General features: G+C 40.6%; 1 protein-coding gene across 1 annotated transcript in view; it reads right to left on the reverse strand.

Annotated features, from left to right (window-relative positions):
• Positions 1-18,892, reverse strand: part of Impg1 (interphotoreceptor matrix proteoglycan 1) — a 100,735-nt gene extending 81,843 nt beyond the window's left edge. Inside the window, exons 1-6 of the mRNA XM_027411394.2 lie at positions 18,667-18,892; positions 10,557-10,723; positions 10,272-10,300; positions 6,813-6,877; positions 4,254-4,357; positions 456-608 (exon numbers count right to left, since the gene is read on the reverse strand). Of these exons, the coding sequence (XP_027267195.1) occupies positions 456-608; positions 4,254-4,357; positions 6,813-6,877; positions 10,272-10,300; positions 10,557-10,723; positions 18,667-18,796 (648 nt within the window). The 5' untranslated portion in view covers positions 18,797-18,892. The remainder of the gene's footprint in view (positions 1-455; positions 609-4,253; positions 4,358-6,812; positions 6,878-10,271; positions 10,301-10,556; positions 10,724-18,666) is intronic.
• Positions 18,893-22,985: the final 4,093 nt, after the last annotated feature.

Below are 22,985 nucleotides of genomic sequence, written 5' to 3' on the forward strand. Positions count from 1 at the left end.
TTGAAAATTTATAATTAAAATCCATTAGATTCTCTAGTTAGCACATAATCTTTGAAAATTTTAATCAGTTTTACTGATAATCAACATATAAAATGATGAAAGCATTTAATTTGTACCTTGATGAATTTTTGGAAAATTGTATACTTATGAGGCATTACCATGATGACAATTTACATATGTAGAATATTTGTGGATTTAGTTAAATGAGTTCTAAACTTACTAAAAATTAGAGATAATTTAAACATAAACAACATTGACCAATGGAAAAGCTGGACTGGACAATTGCCCCAGTATTTTGGAATTTAATATGTGTTAGTTTCCTTTTTAGTGGCTAACAATGGATGCCTGGTGGTCATAAAAAGTTGAAGATAATAGCCAAAGTATGCATAATATTCTGTTGGCTTGCAGACAGTGCCATGACTTGCGGTGTGGATGTGCAGGCTGAGTCCACTCACCTGCAGTTGGGACTGTCCCACCAGCTCCTGATAGGATGGGGATCCAGAGTTGGTGAGCTCTGCCTTGAACCTGTGGTTTGGCAGAGAGATACTGAACTCCACCTTCTCCTCTGGTGAGATTTCAGACACATGAGTGGGTTCTGTTTTGATTTCCTAGGATAAAAAAAGAAAAGCATCTCTATTAATATAAACCATACATAATCTACTATATTAAATCATATATGCTGCTATTACATCAAGAATTGGACGATGAAGGTCCAAGTGGTTTTGGAATAGAAGTCCTGCTCATAATGAGTTGCTTCTAAATTTTAGTGAGAGACAAAGTGAGACACTACTGGAGCTACATTGGGTTGGTTCTTTATATACTAGAGACTGGGTCTCACTCTGGAGTTCAGGCTGGCCTTGAATTTGAGGCAATCCTCACATTTTACTTACTTATTTACTTTGAGTCAGTCTCATTATTGCCCAAGCTATTCTCAAACTTGCTATATAGTTAAGTCTGGCCTTGAAGATCCTCCTGCCTATGCCCTTCCCGTGTCATCATCCAGCTTCAACATATTTTAGTAACACATGGTAATTGTCTATACTTAAAGGGTTCAATGTAATGTTTTGATATATGTTTATAATCTAGGAAGATTGTATCAGGCTTTTTAATATATCAGCATATAGAATTAAAAAACATCTTTTTGAGTGTATGTTGAAAATGTTAAAATCTATTCTCCTAGCAACTTTGAGGTATATAATATGGTTTCTCTTATTGAAGTCTGCATTCTGTGTAACAGCTCACTGAAGAGGATTCCTCGGGTTTGACTGGAATCTGTGCCTTTTTGTTCAGTGTTCACATTCTCTCCTCTTCTGGACTCTGGAGGGATTGATTGTTCTCCTTAGAGTACACACACAAAGAAAAAAAACCCACGTATTTTTAATTGCTTCAAACCTAGTATCTTCAGAGACTCCCTATCACTTGTGGTTACAGCCTAGACCCTTTGATCTCCACATTTAATGTTTCCAGTCTTATTCCAATCTGCTTGGGAAAATTCATTTTCATTCTGAAGCCCTGATTGGTAGATTAATAAAAGGCCATGTTCTCCTGCTTTTCTCTTCCTAGAGAGTCTTCTTAACTCCCCCCCCCCTCCAGCAATAGCACCGTCCCCTCTCATTCTCTCTAATATGCATTTGGCTCACTTTATGTTTTGTCTGAAGTAATATTTCTCCAATCTGGAGTCTAGAAATCTTTGTCTCCCCTGAACTCCATTGCCATTGATTGCCATTTCAACCTCTTGTTTGGTACCTACTCATGTACTTACCTGTTGTCCTTTCTCTATATGCAAGTCTTGTTGGTCCACACAATACTCTGCTGTACAAAATTCCCCAAAGCATAACCAAGGGGTTCTTTATGGATCATACTTAGTGAGTAAGCTCGCTTAAGGTATGCCCCTCCTACAACCTGTCCTGGTTTATCATTTCGTCCCAACCTTTCATCCTGTCACCTTTAATCAGCACACAGGAGAAATGACATTTTCTTCTCTTTGGATCTAAGTGGAAGCAGTTTAATCACAGCACCCAGAACATTCTGTCATATATAATTGCATATCTGTTTCTTGGTGCAGGAGTTGTCTTGCTTATCTTGGGATGTTTGATATACATCCCTAGTCTTGGCACATCAGTGGACTTCAGTAAAATGTTTGCTGAGTGGAAGAATGGGCCATACATACAAATTGTAGAGGTTGCTCCTCAAGGGGTATGGCAGATGTCAGATGAAATATGTGGGAATATTTACACAGAGGGAGGTACCTATACCAGATATTGAAGGAAATGGGACACAGGCAATGTGAAGAAAGAGGAAAGAAAGACTCATTATGATGGGGGAACATCCTTCTGTATATATGTTTCTCTTATTGGTTGATGATTGTCCAGTAGCCAGGCAGGAAGTATAGACAGGGCTACCAGACTAGAAGAATTCTGGGAAGAGGGCAGAGGGAAAAAGCCGAGAGAGAGATGCCATGTAGCTGCTAAAGGAGTAACATGTTGGAGCATTCTCCAGTAAGCCCAAACCACATGGAGATACACAGATTAATAGAAATGGGTTAATAATTAAGAGAGAACTAGTCAATATGAAGCCTAAGCCATTGGCCAAACACTTTATAATTAACATAAGCCTCTGTGTGTTTACTTGGGACTAAATGGCTGCTGGACCAAGCAGATCAGAAAGTTCTGTCTACATAGTTATCCTACAAATTTTATGCTAAACATTTTGAATTAGAAACTACTTTTCTGCAATAGCACTTTGCCTGTTAGTGAGGCAGAGTTTTTCAGAAAAACACATTATTTTTATTCCTTGTTCACAGCAATAGTTCAGCTGTACCTGCTGCCATCTTGCCTGAAGGACACATAGAGTAGCCAGCAGGATGCTCATCAGGATTTCTCATACAGAGCTGGTAAGATGGATTTTTTTTTTTTTTTGCCCTCACCTTGCCTTGTGCCTTGGAGGGAAATTGAAAGGATGGGGGCAGGGAAAAAAACATAGATTCCAGGGGAGAGTAGGTGTGACTGCAGCAACAGTGGAAGGATGGGAAGTTCTGGCTTGCCATTCTTTGCACAGCCAAGTCCACTTCTCATGAGCAATAAAGGCAATGTTTCTCTGCTTCAGCACCGTTTGGATCTAGGTTTTGGGAAGGATCAACACTTCCCTATGTTGATATTCTAAACAACTCTCACAGCTGCACCAGTTCACATGCTGGCCAGTGTGTCTTTTAGCCTTAGGTCTCTGTTTCTATTTTTCCCTGGCTCTATGCAGAGGATTTGACACATTTGGTGCACATGTCAGACACTAAAATTTGACTCTTGCTTCCAACAAGGCTTATATTTTAGTAGAGAGGAAGTGAGTTGATTGTGATTGATTGATTTTAACGCTTGGGAAGCATTATTACCATAAGTATCTGTACTGGGGAGAAGGGTTTCTGCTTGCTTCTTGCAGTTCTCCCTATTTTCTCCTAATCCTCAACCTATTTATTCCTGCAGTCCTTAGAATGCCATAAGAATAGGGAATAGAGGAAAACCCACAAAAACAGCTGACCTAGCAAGTGGGAGCTCACAGACCCCAGTCTGACAGCTGGTGAACCAGCATAGGACCAAACCAGGCCCCCTGAATATGGGTGTCAGTTGGGAGGCCTGGGTAGTCTATGGGGCCTCTGGCTAGTGGAACCAGTATTTATCCCTAGTGCATGAATTGCCTTTGGGAGCTTATTCCCTATGGAGGGCTACTCTCTCAGCCTAGATACATGGGGGAAGCCCTAGATCCTGCCCTGAATGATGTGACAGACTTTGATAGGGAGTGGATGGGGGTGGGATGAGGGGGTTGGTGGAGGGCATGGAAGGATGGGAGGGAGAGGGAACTGGGATTGGTATGGAAAGTAAGGTTGTTTTTAATTTAAAGAAAAACTTATTTAAAAAAGAATAGGGAATAGAATAAAGTCACTGAGATTGCAGAGTGATGCAAAATGTTGAGTATCTGAACCATCCTTTTTCCTGTTTTAAGAAAGAAAACAAACCAAGGCTAGAGACACAACTCAGCTGGTAAGTGCTTGCTGTATAAGACTGAGGTTATGATCTCCAGAATCCAAGGAAAAGTCAAGGATGCATGGAAGTCCACCTATAATCCTAGTGCACATCTGCCCATATACATGTGCACATGCATACACATAGGCATGCATACCACCCACACATAGATAGGAGAAAAAATAACAAAAAAGAAGACCAGACACATGCATGAAAAACTACTAGCTCTGAACTTCTTACTGTTGTGGGCTTCTGGATGTCTTTGAGGGTGCCACTGAGAATCTCGTTGAGAGCTGTGTCATCAAGAGGGAGTGGGAAGGGCCTCATCGACATGCTGGCAACATCTATAGAAATTAGAAAGATTTCAGCCATAAAAAATAAGACTGTAAAGAATTTAAATTAGAGCAAGGTCAAGATTCCATAATTCCATATGTCAGATAAATGCATTCTGAACTCAGTTTTCAATGATCCCATACATATATATCTTTGAAAAAAATATGAAGTCACACTTTCAATATCCACTAGGTTATTCCTTGTGGGGCCAAAATTTGGTGTTCCACTATATGTTGTACGGGTAGATGACTTGTCTAATGAGACCTGATTAGTGTTTCTCTTTGTGTCCGTTTAAAGGATGTAAAGACAAGTATTTATATTGAATCTGTTCTTTTGGACATTATCTGAGAACATTACCCACATCTTTAAAGTCTAGATTGCTCTAGTTTTTAAAAATTTAGATCATGGACTCCAAGAAATGAAACAACATTAAGATGCTATCAATTACCCTATTAGTTTCTTTTTTTGAGTTTTTATTTATTTTATTTGTATGAGTATTCTGCCCTCATATATGTATGTGAATCAAGTGAGTGCCTCTTGCTTACAGAGGTAGAAGAGGGTTTTGAATCCTCTGGAACTGGGGTTTAGTAAGATCATGGGTTACCATGTGAGTGCTGTGAACCAAACTTATTTCCTTTGTCAGAGCAGCACTGAGCCATCTCTCCAGTCCCTCAAGCCACCATGTAAAGCATCCCTTTTAAAGCAACCATCAAAACAGTTGAGATCCCTGGGAAAAATTAGAGACATTTGAAGATTCCAGTAATGGAAGTCTAGCTTCTATTTAAGAAGTAAATCATTTTAACCTATGTGTATTACTATTTTTTATAAATTATAATTATTTTTAGAAATGTTCAAGAAAAATACTGTTATGATTAATTAGTTTATATTTAGTCAGAAATTGCTTTCCTTTCTATTTTAATTAGGCAAAAACATAAAATGTATTGGTTTAGTTTTGAACATTAGGAAAGAGGATATATCAATAAAAAACGATTTGCTCTTTCCTCATTCCCCCAAGTATTTTTAAGTGTTCTTTAGCTCTGTGAGCATCTATGAGGTCATTGCAGTTAGTGTGGAATTGTGGATCTTTACTGAGTTATCTGGAGAAATGACTTAAAGTACATTTATGCATTATTATTATTCTTTTGAGTGAGTAGTTTTATTAGAAAGGGGAGGGATGGGGAAGGAAAGAGAAAAGAGAAAAAGAGATACAGAGGCACAGAGAGAGGACAGAAGAGAAGAGGAAGACAAGGAAAGTCCTGTCTGCCCCAGGGGAACTGGGGAAAGAGAGAGTGGGAAGAAAAGAGAGCTATGTATTATTTTTTAAAGATTTATTGTTTCATGTGTATGGTTGTTTTGCCTGCATGTATGTCCTGTGTACCTCATGTGTGACTGGTGCCTGCACAGGTCACAAGAGTGTAATGGACTCCCTGGAACTGGAGTTACACAATGGGCCACTATTGTGTGATGTTTAAATTGCCTACATCTATTTCCTTAAACATTTATCATTTCTTTGTGAAAATCAAAACCATTGTTTTCTTTTTAAATACACAGTAATTTATGATTACCTATAGAGTCACCTTGTTGTGTGACAGAGTATTGGAAAAGGTGATCCTTTTGGGTAAAAGAGTCCATGCCATTGGTTGATTGGGATCTGGAAGGACAGTACCACTGTCCTTTATAGGACAGTATCTCTTCCTTTATAGCTGCAACTGAACAGTCTGCTGCAGGCACTTTAGTTGGAGAAATTCTCCACTGTAGCAGGCTTTTTGAGGCCACCACTCCCCAAATTATGATATGGAGACTTATTATTAGTTATGCATGCTCCTATCTTCACTTCCCATAAATTGGTTGCTTGCTCCACCTCTTGACCTATGGGTGATTTTATTTAATTCCATTTACAATATTCAAGCAGAAAGTTCTTGGAGTAAAGATGTGTTGTAGGGCTAAGCCACACCACAACTAGAAACAGGTTTTTTCCCAGTAAGTAATGCAATCTGGTTCACTATATGATCAAATATCCTGCAACATTTATATGCAATAAATATACATATTCTATAGTTTCTAGTTTTACTCATTGTGGTCAGATAGAACAATTTCTGGAAACCACTAGGCAAAAATCTATGAAAATAAAAACTTAGTATCATTTTCTATATAGTGCAAGGATTGAACGCAGGGCCTCAAGCTAGGCAAGCACTCTCCACTAAGAGATGTTACTAACCCCAGAAACCAGTTATCAGTTTAGCACTGTCCCTTGAGAAATTAGTGATGTGAAAGGTATTTAGGCTTAAATGTGTGACCAAACAGTATTTGTTAACGCATATAGATATTTCACAATAGAACCCAAACTTCTAGAAATGAGCAAGTGAATCATAAATCGTACCAGCTTTCACCAAGGTGTGCTTTGTAAATACTTTTCCATGATGGTTTGGATTAAAAGTTGGGAAATGAAATGAGGTATAAACTTACCTGTGGATAACTCAGGGGTTTCAGTAGGCTCTGACAGTGTCTCTTCTGAGGTTATTTCATCTTTTCTGTTAGCACAAAAGAAAAGAAAAAAGTGGTAAAGAGGAACTCAATAATAGGGAGCCTACATTTGAGTTCACCTATACTATATAGACTAAATGTTAGAGAGAAAGTATATTTTAGTCTAGATTTATCTGTTTTTATTGCTGAAGTAATATTTGAATCTATGTGTATCTACATCTATGTCTATATCATTGAAGAAAAATTCAAACAACCTCTTCTAAAGACCTGACTCCTGGTCTTTCTCTCAGACTCTTGACTTTGTGTAGTCTCGGGGGGGGGGGGGGCAATTCTACAGTAAGCAAATTTGAACTTCATTTGGGTCCTAATGTCCTATTGTCCCACGGCACATACAGTATTCTTGATATAAGAAGCAATGAGTGACATAACTGGGCACTGGAATATTTCTTCCAAGTCTCAGACTCCTGTGAGTGTACATATCCAACAAAGAACTGTTGGAGTTAAAGGAATGGGAGAAAATTAGTTTCTGAATAGTTCAGGTTTATTAAGTCTGTATTCTTTGCACAAGATAGCTAACCAGAGAGTTGGGGTCAAGACTTCAGATCCTAGGATGGCAATATGGGAGATATTGTAGGGTCGGACCCAAGGTCTCAGTGGCAGAGCTGCCTGCATATTCACTATCAGTCTATTCTTGATGGGAAATAGCAGAAAAGAATTGTGGGAGTGATAAACTTTTAGATCTCACTGAAAGACTTGTTTCTCTAAGCTGTTAGGTCCTGATTGACGGCATATGTTTTAGCATAATATACAGTTTTCTGTGGATCATGATGAGAGAGAGGTAAAGAGATGATCAATGCTCTGCTCTTACAGAGTGATCTGGACTGCACAGAGCCAACACTGCCTCCCACACACCTCTGCCATGCCAACACTTTCCAAAATGCTAGCAACTGTATGCATTCTGACCAATTAGAATAGATGTTTGAGCTTGGGAGATGGGTCAGTGGGTAAAACACTTGCTGTGCAAGCATGAAGACCTGAACTTGGACCCCGCCCCCCCAGCATCTATATAAAATGTGGACACAGAGGTATGGGTCTATAATCCCAGCACTGTGTGTTGGAGACAGGTAGATCTAATGGGTTCACTAGCCAGCCAGCCTAGCTGAAACAGAAAACTCCATTTTTAGTAAGAAACCATGTCTTAAAAGTAAAAGAAAGTAGAGAGTAATGGTGGAAGACAATGACATTGACCTTTAATCTCCACATGTATAGCACAGGTGAACATACCTGTACACACATGTGCACATACATTCCTACATCACACACATACACACAACTGAAACAATGGATGTCAGTTGTAGAAGTGCATAAGTACATTGGTAGATCCAGAATAATATAAACTTAAATTCTACTGGAATTTGAAATCAGTCATTCTTACTATTTTTCTGGTGATCTGCTTTATGCTTAAAAACAGCATTTGTCGAGATGATATTTAAATGTTATACACTGTAGCATTTACGATTTAGACAAAAATTTCTTTCCTTTTTATTTTATAGACCTTTGTTTGTGCCAGGCCTTCCTCTCAGGACTTACTCAGACTCTCCTAGTTCCATGCTGCTGTGAAAGAATCTAAGAAACAGGAGGGGAGTCACTGCAATGGCGGTCTCTGCTTAGTTTCACATTAGCACCCCTGTGTGTGCCGCACTCTTGGGTGGTATCTTTATCCTCCGCCATCACGTGTGATCTTCCTCTAAGCTGGCAATTTGAAGTACCCACCAGAAGCTCTGGTTGGCAATCTGAACGGGGTACCTGGTTCTTGTACTGACCTTTATTTCAAAGCCATTTGGAATTGGCAGAATTCTATGGACTATTCAGGGAGTGAAATTTCTCTTTTCTGCTTGGAAAGGTTTTATGTGAAAGAGAGGCTCTCCTTTTACCTGCCTTTGTGTCTGATGCTGCTATGAATGTGAGGCTTTCCTTCCTCTTTGACAATGTTGTGGGCACAGGCAGGGATACAGAGAGTTTTTCTCTGTCTGGAAGAATTGAATGGCTCATAATTTTTCATGTTTCTCTATCAAGAATTAAAATATTTTGTGATATCTTTTCATGTGGGTGGCCTCTTCTTCTTAGCTCTAAGGCTTTTTTGTTTTCTTTTTGGAAAGTAGGAGTCAGTAAACTATCGACCAATATTTAAATCAGCAGAGAATATTTCAGTGTCTTGTGAACAAAGTCCGTAGTGTAGGCCTAAGCATTTCCCAGGTCATGCTGTCACTCCTGGCAATAGCTTGTTGAATCGAGTGAGGGTAGCTCAGCACACTACTTGATTACTAAAGCAGGAGACAGCAGCACCGCTGTCTCATACACCAGGTGTAGAGTATCACATGGGTCCTGCTGCTGAGGAGGAGTTTGTACTTTCACGGGAAAGCAGGAAAGTGACAGCATTTAGAGACTCAATGACCCTATTTTGCTCTCTCCAGTGGCTGGTCCTACCCAGAAGCCAGAGGCCAAGAGATGCCATTGATGCCCTTCTTAACGAGTGGCTTCCTGTGCACAGATGTGGGGTGGAGAGACAGGGAGTGGGATGTTCAGACGACAATGGGGGACAATGAGGGAACATTTTGAGTGGCATCAGACAGGACTCAACATACAAAAGAAATATTCAAGATTTATTAATCTAGAAGTAGTTTTGTCAAAGAGGAAAAATAACAGTGGGATATCTATTGGGGGAGATCAGATGACACCCCCCTCAGTAAACTGACTGAGCTATGGAACAGGTTGGTGGAAAAGAGACAAGAAACGCAGCAAAAAATGTGAAAGGCATTTTGAAGTATTTCCTGTAACTCATATGTCTAAATATGTATGATTTCAGCATGTCATCAACTGTGTGTGATTTGTGAGTTTGAGTTTGGCAACAGCATCTCTCTTCTTTAATCATTTTAGCTAATGCTCTCTCTTTCTCTCTCTCTCCCTCCCCCACCACTGTGTAACTAAATTTTCTTATTTGATATTCAACTCTTGTTGAGGATATAGCTCAGTGCTTCAGTAATTTAGTTTGAGAAATGCTAACACTTTACAGAATACCAAATGAGAGTTCAAAATTCAGGTTGCTCTCTGATCATGTTACGTATTTTCCTGATGTAACTAATAGTTTGCTGTAAGTCCTAAAAATTAAACTTTTAATTGATCTAGACTCTTTAGGTGAAAACACATATTAGATGCATATCACACAGGAGGCATCCCATTTCCTTTCAAGCATCTATCTCAGTCTGTCAGGTCTGTCCCCTTTCCTTCCCTGTGCTCATTTATCTTCAGTGCAATATATGCATACATTGTCTGCCTCAATAACTTAAACAGATCTTGGTGGCTGACAAATCATCAAGGTACACTCCATTATATGATCTTTTGAAAGTCAAGAGCACCCAGCATTCTATTTTGGGTACTTACCTCCCAGGGAAGCTTCTCTGTTTTATTCTCTGAAAAAAAAAAGATAAAAAGTAATTTTACCCAGAGATAATGCCAACTGAAGAGCTAGAGTCTATTTTCATTCCCTCTGACTTCAGCTACATTTCAACCTGCCTGTACAATATTATTTTTCAGGAATAAAATTCCTGTCTGTCTTATTAGCTGTCTCTAAATATTTTGTCAAGTAACCCTCATGTCTTGGAAACCATTTCAAAGGGGCAGGGGGACTGGAGTCCTAGCTACTGCTGGGGCATTGTGCAGGCTCACCTGCTGAAGAAGATCCAGGTGCTCCTGGGAGTTGCTGAAGTTTTTCCCAATGTCAAAGAGGCAGAAGGTCTCCTTCTGGCAGATGCTGACCCAGTCTTGATATTCCTCTGTGTCTGGAATGCGATCCAGAAAGATCCGATATGCTTCCCACACTATTTCTTGACACACTATAACACACAGCAGTTAGGGGTATAAAATGGAAAAAAGCCTTTTCCCCCAAGCACACAGTCTCATAATACAGAAAGTGTTTTCAGGCTAATGCTAACACACTAATTTACAGCTGTGATAGTGTGATTTATCAATCTAGAATCAGAGAGTACCAAGAAGGGATTGTCTTGTCTATATTATGTTGACCTATGGGCATATCTGTGGGGGGTTATCTTGATTGCACAATTGATGTAGGAACCCCCACCCCATGGATGAGGGCATTCAGTGAATGGGATCCAGGAAAAAATGGAGAAACTGAGTATAACATTAACATGTACTCATCAGTTCTTTGCTCTTCTCTGCCATCATCCTTCTCAAGTCTCTGCCACAATGAACTATAACTTGGAATTTAGCCAAATAAACTCTTCATCCCTTGCCCTAGCTTTTTTTCCATTGCTGTGATAAAGACCAGGACTGATTTCCAAAATATACAAGGAGCTCAAGAAGCTAGCCACCAAATCACCATACAATGAAATTAAAAAGTGGGGTGCAGAACTAAACAGAGATTTTTCAACAGAGGAATCTGAAATGGCTGAAAGACACTTAAGAAAGTGCTCAAAATCCTTGGCCATCAGAGAAATGCAACTCAAAACAACTCTGAGATACCACCTCACACCTGTCAGAATGGCTAAAATCAAAAATACCAATGACAACCTATGCTGGAGAGGTTGTGGAGAAGAAGGAACACTCCTCCATTGCTGGTGGGAGTGTGAACTTGTAAGACCACTTTGGAAATCAGTATGGCGGTTGCTCAGAAAAATGGGAATCAATCTACCTCAAGATCCAGCCATTCCTCTCTTGGGTATATACCCAAATACTGCTTGTCCATACAACAAGGACATATGTTCAACCATGTTCATAGCAGCATTGTTTGTAATAGCCAGAACCTGGAAACAACCTAGATGCCCCTCAACTGAAGAATGGAAAGAGAAAATGTGGTACATTTATACAATGGAGTACTACTCAGCAGAAAAAAGCAATGGAATCTTGAAATTCGCAGGCAAATGGATGGAACTAGAAGAAACCATCCTGAGTGAGGTAACCCAATCACAAAAAGACAAACATGGTATGTACTCACTCATATATGATTTTTAGACATAGAGCAAAGGTTTACCAGCCTATAATCCTCTACCCCAAGGAAACTAGAAATCATGAATGACTCTAAGGGATAAATGGACCCCAGGAATGGGAAATGGCATGAACTCCCGAGCTAATTGAGAGCATGAGGGTAGGGAAGTGGGTGCTGCCACAATAAGAGCACAAGATGAAGAGTAGAGGAGAAGAAATGGAGGAGCAGATATATTGAGTTGGGGGAAGAATAGAGGAGAGAGAGCAGGATGAGAGATACCATATCAGAGGGAGTCACTATAGGTCCGAGAAGAGATCTGGAACTAGGTAGATCTTCAGAGACCTATAAGGATGACACGATCTGACAATCTGGGCAGTGGAGGAGAAGTTGGCCTAGAAACCCTTCCCCTAGAATGAGATTGATGAATACTCTCTATGCTATTCTAGAGTCCTCATCCAGTGGCTGATGAGAGCAGAGACAGACATCCACAGAAATACACTGAGCTGAAATCTGGAACTCAGTTGAAGAGAGGGAGGAATGAAGAACGAAGGGGTCTGTACCTGGTTGGAGAAACCCACAGAAACAGTTGGCCTGAAAAAGGGAAAGCATATCGACCCCAGATGCTCTTTGGGAGGACAGTACAGGACTAATCCAGCCCCCTGATCATGGATGCCAATGGGGAGGCCCCTGCACTCCTGGGATTTTTAGACATAGAGCAAAGGTTTACCAGCCTATAATCCTCTACCCCAAGGAAACTAGAAATCATGAATGACTCCAGAGGGAGGTGGACTGGCGTTTTGCCCTGGTGGGTGGGAGGGACTTCGAGAGCCCATCCCACTTGAAGGGATTCGCTCTGTCTCTGAACACATGGGGAGGGGCCTAGGCCCAGCACAGGAAGATTTGGTAGACTTGGTGGAACCCTGGTTGGGGGCCCTACCCTGCCTGGGGAATGGTGGGTGGATGGGGTGGGGGGTAGGTTGGAGGTGGGGGAGAAGGAATGGGGTGGGGGGAGGGAGAGGGAGAGGGAAAGTATATGTGAAAATATTAATAATTTAATAAAAAAAAAGAAAGAAAAGAAAAGAAAAAAAAAAAAAAAAAAAGAAACTTAGGAAGGAAAGGTTTTTTTTTTTTTGGCCCATACATCCTGTTCCCAGCCCATCATTGATGAAAGCTGAGGTGGGAATTCAATCTGGGCAGGAACCTAGAAGCAGAAATTGAACCGAGGCCATAGAGGAGTGCTTTCCTCACATGACTTGCTCATTGTACATTCCTATATAACCTAGAACCACATGCTCAAGAGAGGCACTGCCCACAGTGTGCTGGGCCCTTCCACATCAATCATCACTCAGGAAAATGCCCCACAGACTTGCCTACACACCAGTCTGACAGAAGCTTTTCTTAGGTTCTCTCTTCCCAGATGACCCTAGCTTATATCACATAGACAAACAAACAAAACAAAACAAAACAAAAAAACAGAAACAAAAACCAATGCATCCTTTAAATTGCCTTTATTTGGTGTTTCTTATCACAATGCCAGGGAAGAAATTATGATAACAGACTGTGGAAATTTAATCACCTAAACCATTGTGTGCTACGGGGAAGGCAATGGGACACAAGGTATGGCTGGATGGTCCTCAGGTTCACGTGGAGGCTTGTAACAGGGAGGGGAGGGATGTTATCAAAGTATAAGCATAGATTATATAGAAATGAGACCCAGAGAGACAGGCAAAGGAAATGTGGGTGTGTGCTGCGGGAGTTGTGGCATTTTCTACTCCTTGAATTGAGGGCATTGGCCATGCTTGGCAGGCTCTGCCACTGTATACTACTACCTAATTCAGATTTTTGTTTTTCTAGAAACCTGGTGTCACTGTTCAGCTTTCATGCCTCTCCCCCCACTCCAGCCCTAATGCTGGTAATTGAACCCAGAGCTCACCAATGCCAGAAAAGTACTTAACCACTGTGCCACATCCCCAGCGTGACCCTCACCCGGCTCTCAAGAACAGCTTGTTAATCTGTTTGTTAAAAGAACTCAATGGCTCGGCAATCAGAGGGCATGGCAGAAACCACTGGACCGCAGAATGATCTCTTATCTTAAATATCAATATTTATGGCTCACTGAAAGCAAAACCTTATTAATTATTTAAAACTTTAGATGTCAAGGGTTACATAGAAGAAAAGTTAATGTAGGAGGTTAATAAGATATGCTAGCAGACTTCCGCTGTCAGTAATATCTTTATTTATTTATTTATTATTTACTTTTGTTTGAGGTATTGGGAGCTTAGGAATTTTGGGAATTGAGAAGGAATTGGAACTTTTTGGGGAGAAGTTGACATCATTTGACTTTCTAAAGAAAAATGGTTGTGGGAGGAATTAAAGGAAGATGAGGAAAAATCAATTTGGGATATTACTCCTGTGTATTATGTCCCACCGCACCACCCACGCCGTGCTTGAGTTTCTCTACCCTTTCTGTTTTAGAAAGCACAGGGGATGTCAGATCAATGAAATCCCAGGCCAGCAGCCAGTAACCCCTGACCAGAATCGTCAGGGGAACCGATCTCTTCCTGGTAACTCCGAGGTCGTAAGGTAGCAGTCCTACTACTTACACACCCTGTCTCTCACATTGAGTGAAGCCACAGGAAAGCCCCACATACAAAGTGTGCTTTGCAATGCGACCTCTCTACTGCCCACAAAGATCAGAGTGCCGGTCCTAACAGTTGCAGCATGGAGCACACGGACTCCATCTCCTCACCACTCAAAAAGGACATGGACTTGGAAATTTGCAGATTTGTCCAAACCCCAATGTAGGTCCAGTCTGAGCAAACTGACTGCCCTTGTTGACCTAGCCCTCAAGTTTCATCTGTCTTTAGGGATATGTCTTTTTGCTGTTGCCTTTCCTCCCAGTGTACGTGCTAGTTCAGTTCAACCTCCACCGAATTGCCCTCAGAGATAACAACAACACATAAAAGAAATGGTCACTGTCTTTGAGGCTTAGTATTGGTACTTTTCATGGACAATACCCATAAATATCAGGGAGGCCATAATTCAATAGTCCCTTCTCATTGCCAGATAGGTACTACCTTGGGCATGTTGCTTTTGGACACATTGGTTTTTGTTTTCTTTCAGTCCATTTTAAGGCTTGGACTAACTAAAGGCGTAAACTATTCTGAGTTTTTCTTACCAGCTATTCTAAACTCAAACTTGCAGGCTTCTTAGACTTGTATGTGTATGTGCATTCTATGTTTATATGCATGTGTGTGTGTTTGTTTTTCTGAGTGCTCTGTAGCCTGAGGACATACCAAGACAGATCTCTGCAGGTAGTGCCCTGTCATACAGGGAGACTGAAGCTATATTTTGTTTATGGAGTCTGTGACATTCTTTTTCTCCCCCTTCCCTTGTTGGACTTTCCCCATAGACATCAGTACCAGCTTTTCTTAAAGACACCTAGAAGAGAACAGTTTATTCTTGAAGCACAAAGAAGTTAAAGATTTATCTGCCAGGGGCACTGCAGTTTGTAGGGACCATCATATTAAGGATGAACGTGATGTTTAATCATGATTATCTACTCGACAGGATTCAGAATCACCATGGCAACACACCTGTAGGCATGTCTGTGAGGTTTTCTAAACTTGACTGAGGTGGGAGACTCCCTAAATGTGGGCAGCACCATTTCATTGGCTCAGGTCTTAGGCTATGTAAAGGAGAAAGGGAGCAGAGAGCGCTATTTTCTCTTCTTTCCCAATGGGAGAGCAATGTGATCAGGCACCTTCTGCTCCTGCTGCAGTATCTTCCCTGCAGGGATGGACTGGGTCTTCCAAGACCCTTCCTTTCTTAAGTTGGGAATTTTATCACTGCAACAAGAAAAGCATCTAGTCAAAACTAGAACCAATGGGTTTTCTTTTTGAGAAGTGTGTGTGTGTGTGTGTGTGTGTGTGTGTGTGTGTGTGTGTGTGTGTGTTTGTGTGTGTGTGTGTGTGTGTGTGTGTGTACCTGTGTGGAGGTCAGAGGACAAATTGTAGCAATCAGGTCTGTTCTTTCCTTCTGTCATGTGGGTTCTAGAGATGCAAATCACATCCTCAGGCTTAGTGGCAATTCCTTTTGCCTGCTGAGCTATTTCAAAAGCCCCAAATGTGACTTGATATTGGGACTGAGAAAGAGCGAAGAGTGTAAAGAGAAGGAGAGCCTTGGGCTACAGCATGGTGGGGAATATGAGGGTAGGCATCTTTGAGGGAGCTTCACTTGAGACTGCCAGAAACAAACTCTCCTTGTTTGCATTTGTGCTTTGGGACAGCATCTTAAAGCTTCCACACAAAGCTCTATATATTTCGTTTGTGGTGCTTTAAGCATCAGAGGGCGGAGGAAGTTCACTATTTCTATTTGATGTCAGAATGGGGAGCTTTCTCCCCCGAGTCTGTTGGAAGATGTCAGCAGATCATTTTGTAATGGCAGTGATGAGAGCAGTAAGTGGGTCACTCCATCAAAGGAACACAGCTTTGTGGCTAGCCCTTATTTCTTGTTTCTTTGTGAACCAATTTTTTAGACTTAAGAAACACACACTGATGAATAGTAAAATTTCATATCACCCAGAGGCAGCCATAAAGATAATGGACTGTCATTCGCCGTGGGGAGAAAAACAGTGTTTTGTTTTGTTCAGGGGAACAAGAATGAAAGAGCCAAACCTAATCAACAATAAAGAGCTACACATTAAAATTCAGAGCTCAAAATCTGGTCATAGCAATAGTGTATTCCACAAATACCTTTGGTGAGTTATATACGTCAGTGTTGCAAAGAATTAGATTATACATGAAAAGTGTAAACAGTAATTGTGGTTGTGTGTGTGTGTGTGTGTGTGTGTGTGTGTGTGTGTGTGTGTGCTTCTGTTCATTAGCAAACTTCATAGAACTTGTTGGCATTGTTATCTGATCAATGTGTAGGCACTACCAGCATAAATAATTTACACATCACTGTCTTTTCCTTACATTGCTGATGAATGGGATGCTTGCTTCCCATATCCCTCAGCAGGCATTTTACTTTAAAACTTCTGTGGAGAGAATGTGCTAGGATGGAAGTGTCTATGATTAGATCTTTTTTTTTTTTTTTTTGAGTGTGATACAGTTATTTCCATTTTCTCATGGCTAAGACTTGTGTCAGAAAGCAGATACCTTTTACCTTCACATACAATTAGACACATAGGAACAGAAGGCTCGATGTTTTTGAAACCCTCAGTGGAAACCCAATAGGAACTCTTAAGATGAATTGAGTCCCAGTGCCCACTACAGGTGGGTGTAGACATGGAAGTCACAAGGCCCACTCCATCACAGGCTAGAACTGAACCAGTTGCTCCTGTAACCCAGCTTTTAACAGAACAGAAAGATACACATTTTGGCATGAAAACTAACAACACCTGGTGTTGTAAGAGTAGGAAATGCCAGTCCACTCAACTTCAACTTACAAGAGGAACTTTGCCCAGAGAGATATTATACATCGCACCCTTTGTAGCTACTTAGAGGACAGAATACCAACTACAAATACAATGTTTTATTTTAAAGGAGAAACCATGTGTCTTTGTCAGGGTTTCTATTGCTGTGAAGAGGCACTGTGACCATGGCAACTCTTATAAAGGAAAAACAGTTAATTGTGGTGGCTTAAATTTTTCAAAGTTCAGTCCATTATTATCATGGCAGCATGCAGGCAGACATGGTGCTGGCTACATCTTGATCAGAAGGCAACAGGAAGTGGTCTGAGACACTGGGTGGTATCTTGAGCACATATGAGACCTCAAAGCCTGCCTCCACAGTGACACACACTTCCTCCAACAAGACTTCACCTACTCCACAAGACTATACCTCCTAATAGTGCCATTCCCTTTTGGGGCCATTTTCTTTCAAATAATCACACCACGTGGGTTCTTTTTTTTTTAAACTTACATAATATTTTATCATTTATTTTGCATACCAACCAGTTCCCCTCTTTCTTTCCCTCCCATCCCATCCCATCCCCTTTCCTATCTACCCACTCCCTCCCTATACTCCTCCTTCATCTCCATTCAGAAAGGGACAGGCCTCCCATGAGCTTGCATAAAGCATGGCTCATCAAATTGAGGTAGGACCAAGTTCCTCCCCTTACATTGAGGCTATGTGAATTCTTAATCCATATTAAGTAAATGAAATAAGCAGGACAATTGCTGGCAGTTGTGGTTGATTTAATTCCTTAGTAATTTTTAGGAATTGCAAGGCACCCTGCTATGTTGTCTTGGTATAAATTACACCGTGACTCAGCCTGAAGGTGCAGTAGCACCCTGCACACTGTGGAAGCCATTTGTAATTTGTGTCTTCTCTGTCTCCCTGCCTCCAGGTTTCTAAACTTTTCAAGCTTCTTTTTCCCTCCTGGATCAGCAATAAATAAACAAACCTATTATTGAAAGACAAAGGATATGGGCTGTAATGTCACTTTTGAAGAAGGAAAAAGAAATCCTAAGTCATAAGTCACCTTGCTCAGGTTCCTGACCTTGTACCTGTCCTGGGCTTTTTACTTCATAAGAATGTGAAAATTCAAGAATGGACTTCAGAAAGAAGAAACAATTAAATCCTCTATACAAGGCTTATTTTTTTGGATGATTTTTCCAGGGCCCCAAGGGTTCCATGTAGCATAACAAATTATTTTAAATCATAAGAGCCCAGAAACACCACCATTTTGCAGGTTGGTGGGCTGTTGTCTACAATGCTCATGGAGGAACGGGACACTTTGCATTGTTTAGGGATAAAGACAATCTGTGGGTGAGTAGGAGAGAGAGGATAAAGAGAATGAAGGGCTGATGGCTACCATTGCTGTCCTTACCTCTCAGTCTATAATAATCTTGAAGACTCGCTAAAATCTGTCTCAAGGATTCCTGTGGACAGATGTTAACAGCTGGGAAAAGTGCTGATCTTTTGGTTCGAAGTTTTGCCAAATCGAATATTCGTCTCATACTTGACACTTTGTGCACTTTTGTCGTACTTTCAATTATTTCGATTCCTGGAACTTTGTCTATGTTTTTAGTTTCAGAACTGTATATTTTAATGGAGGTATCTGTAAGAGAAAAAATGGATTTCACAGTGAATAAATACACTCAAGTGTACACGCTCCATATGTGGATAGATGAATGAAATAAACAGAAGCCCTCTGGTTTATGGCATTTCTATTTTTGGTACAGCTGACAACTTCATACCTCAATGACAAGGCATTTCCAGAAATAAGAGAATAGTATAATGAGCTGGTCAAGTATAAATGTGTTTTTAATACCAACATCTCAAATCACCTTGCCTTTCGGGATGGCCAAATATCGAAACCACTTCCTATATATTGCTCTGAAACTCACTTCCTACTCCGCACTCAAGCCTCTCAAGGGATGCTGTCATCAAAGTGGAGAATGGTAAAGCACTGTGGTACCAGCAGTGTAGTCCTGATGAGGAAGTGGAGTGCTTCTAAAAACCTCAGAGAAAAACCACAACAGCAAAGCCTTCTGCCTTTAATTGGCAGCCCTAGGATTTCTGGAGGTCAGGGTTCAGAAGGTAGCAGCCTGGCTGAGACTATCTTGGGGGCATGGGTAGTCTTTGATAGCATTCACACAGGAAGCTTGGTATTTTATGAGTGGCAGCGGCTGGGGGTGGTGATTGAAGGATGGAGCGGGGCGTATGGCAGAGCACACACTTGCAGAGGAAACTCATTGTGATGACGGCTGCTGTGCATCTGGACCCCTCACCACAGCTTTCGTTACCCGGATATTTTTACTTTAAATTTGGACTTGTCTTTTAGCTTGTGTTATTTCACAAAGCCTTTTCTACTTAGATGGTTCATATAATTTTTCTCAGTTGATCATTCAGGAGGGTTCTGAGACCCAAGGGTAACAGTGTCTTCTCTCCTCCATCCCATCCCATCTTTCCTTTCAGTCTGCTTTACCTGTTAAGGAAGTATGGTTCGACTCCTTTTTGGAAAGGGTTCACATTAAGGTTTTCACTTGAATGCCCATAGACACTTTATTTATTTATTTATTTACAATATCAGTAATATTGGGCTCATTTCATGTGTCCCTCAACTGATGAAAGAGGCAAATTTTGATGCACTCATACAATGGAAAGCAAGTTAGGATTATGATGAAGGAACTACTAAAAAATGTAAATCGTCAGCCAAAATAATTGAGGTACACCACCAAAAGAACACACCATACAGTTCTAGTCCTGAGGAACTCTCTTCGTTTAAGCTGTGGCCAAGAATACTAGGGGCAAGGAAATGGGATTGACAGGTAGAGTGAATATGACTCTTTGGGGGGAGCAAAGAGTGTATATTTGGCAGCATTCATTAAAATGTTTAATTTGTGAAATACATTTTACTTTTTAAAAAGTTGTATCTCAGGGCTCAGCATGTGTTGTCTTTACAGAGACACATTTGTGTTAAAGAGGGAAGACTCCTAAACTGAGGGGTTACAGATAAGATCAATCAGAAGTCCAAGCAGATCAGTGAAGAGTAGTTCAAATGTTACAGAGTGTAAGAGTTCCTTCATGGCTTGGGTGAAAAGAGTCTGGGTGTATTCGATGTCACATTGAGATGTCTCCCAGAGCTTTTGTGGTCTTGGTTGGTGGTTGCTAGGAGAGGCTCCTCAGGAAAGAAGGGGTGTAAGGACTGAATGGCTCTTGTAACCACAGGTTAGAATCAGTTTGCAATCCATGGGAAGCACACTGCTGTAATAAACCCCCCAGGCAATTCCAACTTCAACTCTTCCAGCATCTACAAGAGTTCTCCCATCTGGGGTGAGGGTAATCTTATCTAACTGGCTTGCTCAATCAGGATTTTAACAATATGCCCAGTGGAAATGGAGTGCAGGCTGGAACTTTCTGTTTTCTGAATTCTGAGCTCACTTTATGAACTTTCCCACAGGCAGGGTCCCATCAGTTCCTCTGATGGTTGCTAGCAGCAACTGGAGCAACACTCTTGTTCCTGCTGAAGATTAGCTTTTCTCTTAAGCAGTCGGAGTTAGGCAGTGTTTCTGGATCAAGACTTGTAGTCAAGGGATATGTTATTGGCTGTTGATGAGCAATCATATGGGGGCTGGCATTACCTGGACTGGCCCAGTATTTCTGAGCCTGCTTAGTGGAGTCAGCCTGAGTCAAACCAGTGGCATGGCAAAGTGGAAGGTGATCAATCAGTACTGGGGAAAAGCTAAGCAGTCTCCATCTGTCTGGTTTCTTATTTCCCATGATCATTGACACCCCAGTTTTAAGCCTTTTTGGCTTATAACCAGCCATAGGGGTCTTCTCTATGTTAACATTATAGCTAATGTTTGAGTCACAATCTTTATTTGTGTTTCTTCTCCAATCAGTGCTATGCAAAATCTCTGATAGTAAGGAATTTTGGCTGCAGTCCAAGGATATTTGTTGGGCAGGCCACACTGATACAACCTGCTTATTCCCTTTCTAAGGATTTCAAAAGAAAGGATAAAAGGAACTGAAACATGAATGTTGCATATTTCAGTGAAGTCAAAACAGAAACAGAACAAAACAAAACAAAACTAAACAAAAACCGAAGTGATACCATAAGGGCTAATGAAGTTGCTCCTGGTGAGGCAACTAGGTATGTAGGAAGACACTCTTCATTGTCTTGTAAATGATAACGTGGCTATTGAGCTTATTAAGATTTTTTTGGGGTGCAATTTCATAACTTTGATATTTTTGGTTCATGAAAGTATTTAGAAAAATAGGTAAAAGCTTAATGAGAATCAGTTGATACATGAACACTAAGAAAGGTAGCATATTTAATAAATGGCTGGAAAATATATTTTGATACAAGGTTTCTAGTCGGGGCTGGTCTCCAACTTCCTATGTATTTGAGGATGGCCTTCAAATTCTGATCCTCCTGCCTTTGCCTCCTGAGTACAATGACAGGTGTGTGCCATGGCACCTAGTTTTTATAAAGTGCTGTGTATCAAACCCTTGTTCATGCTACATCCTTAACTCCAGAAGAGTGGGAATTATTATTATTGTAGTTCTAAAATATTTACTTATTATTTTAATTTCATGTGAACAAGTGTTTAGCCTGTATGTATATCTGTGCACTCTGTGTGTGCCTGGTTCCCACAGATAAGGGTACCAGATTGCCTTGAACTGGAGTGAAGGACAGTTGGAAGCCGTCATGTGGATCCTGGGAACCAAACTTAGATCTGCTGCAAGAACAATAAGTACTTCTAACTACTGAGTCTGCAGTCCCATGGATACTATTTTGAGGAAGAAAATATTTCCCTAAGATGATCATGAAATGAGAGTCTAGCCTGTACAGTGATATTATTTTGAGGCAGAAAATATTTCTCTACAATGATCACAAAGTGAGAGTCTAGCCTGTACAGTGATGACGTAACTGACATCTGCACTTATCTTCAAATGATGTTTGCAGTTACAAAGAAAAGAAAGGGCAATGTGATCCTAAGAAAAATCGAGCAAGCAAACAGCCCTACAAAGACTTCTTGTCCTAGACCAGTGAATATAAAACCCTAAATTCTATATATTGCACATTTAGTAATAATACAGAGCTGCATTTTATAAAATTATAGAACAAACACCAGAGAGAAACCTCTCTGCTTAGGTTTGGGGAACAGTCATAAAATGCAATAGGAAGAATTTATGTCCTCTCTTCAGTGTCTAGTATCAGAACCCAGATATATCATTAAGCATAATATAGTCATTAAAAAGAAAAATGAAAAAAATCTCTTTTGAAATTCAATCCAAAAGAACAGAAAGGAGATGTCTTATGTATGAAATATGTTTTAGTAAAGGCAGAATTTGCAAACAATGGCAAGCACCTAAAGACAGATAAATAATTAATGGAACTGATTAAAAATGTGGGTATCAATGATGAAGGGTATTAGTGTTGCCTTGGGTGACAACTGGTCCTGAATGTGTCTAGGAGAAAGCTGGCATTTGCTATAGATTTGTAATCCTAAATAAAACTAAGCCAGCTTTTCTGCTTTCCCTGCTCTAGTCAGTGTCTCCTCCCTCCCCAAAGCCCCAGACAGCATAAGTTCGACAAATTCTAGAATTTGTCATCATCCTGCCTCAGCCTCTGGAACACTGAGATCACAGATATATGTCACCATTGAGACCTACACTCATTTTAGCCCCCTCAGCTAC

The sequence above is a fragment of the Cricetulus griseus genome, chromosome 4, assembly GCF_003668045.3.
Source record: "Cricetulus griseus strain 17A/GY chromosome 4, alternate assembly CriGri-PICRH-1.0, whole genome shotgun sequence".
NCBI classification, from domain to species: Eukaryota; Metazoa; Chordata; class Mammalia; order Rodentia; family Cricetidae; genus Cricetulus; species Cricetulus griseus.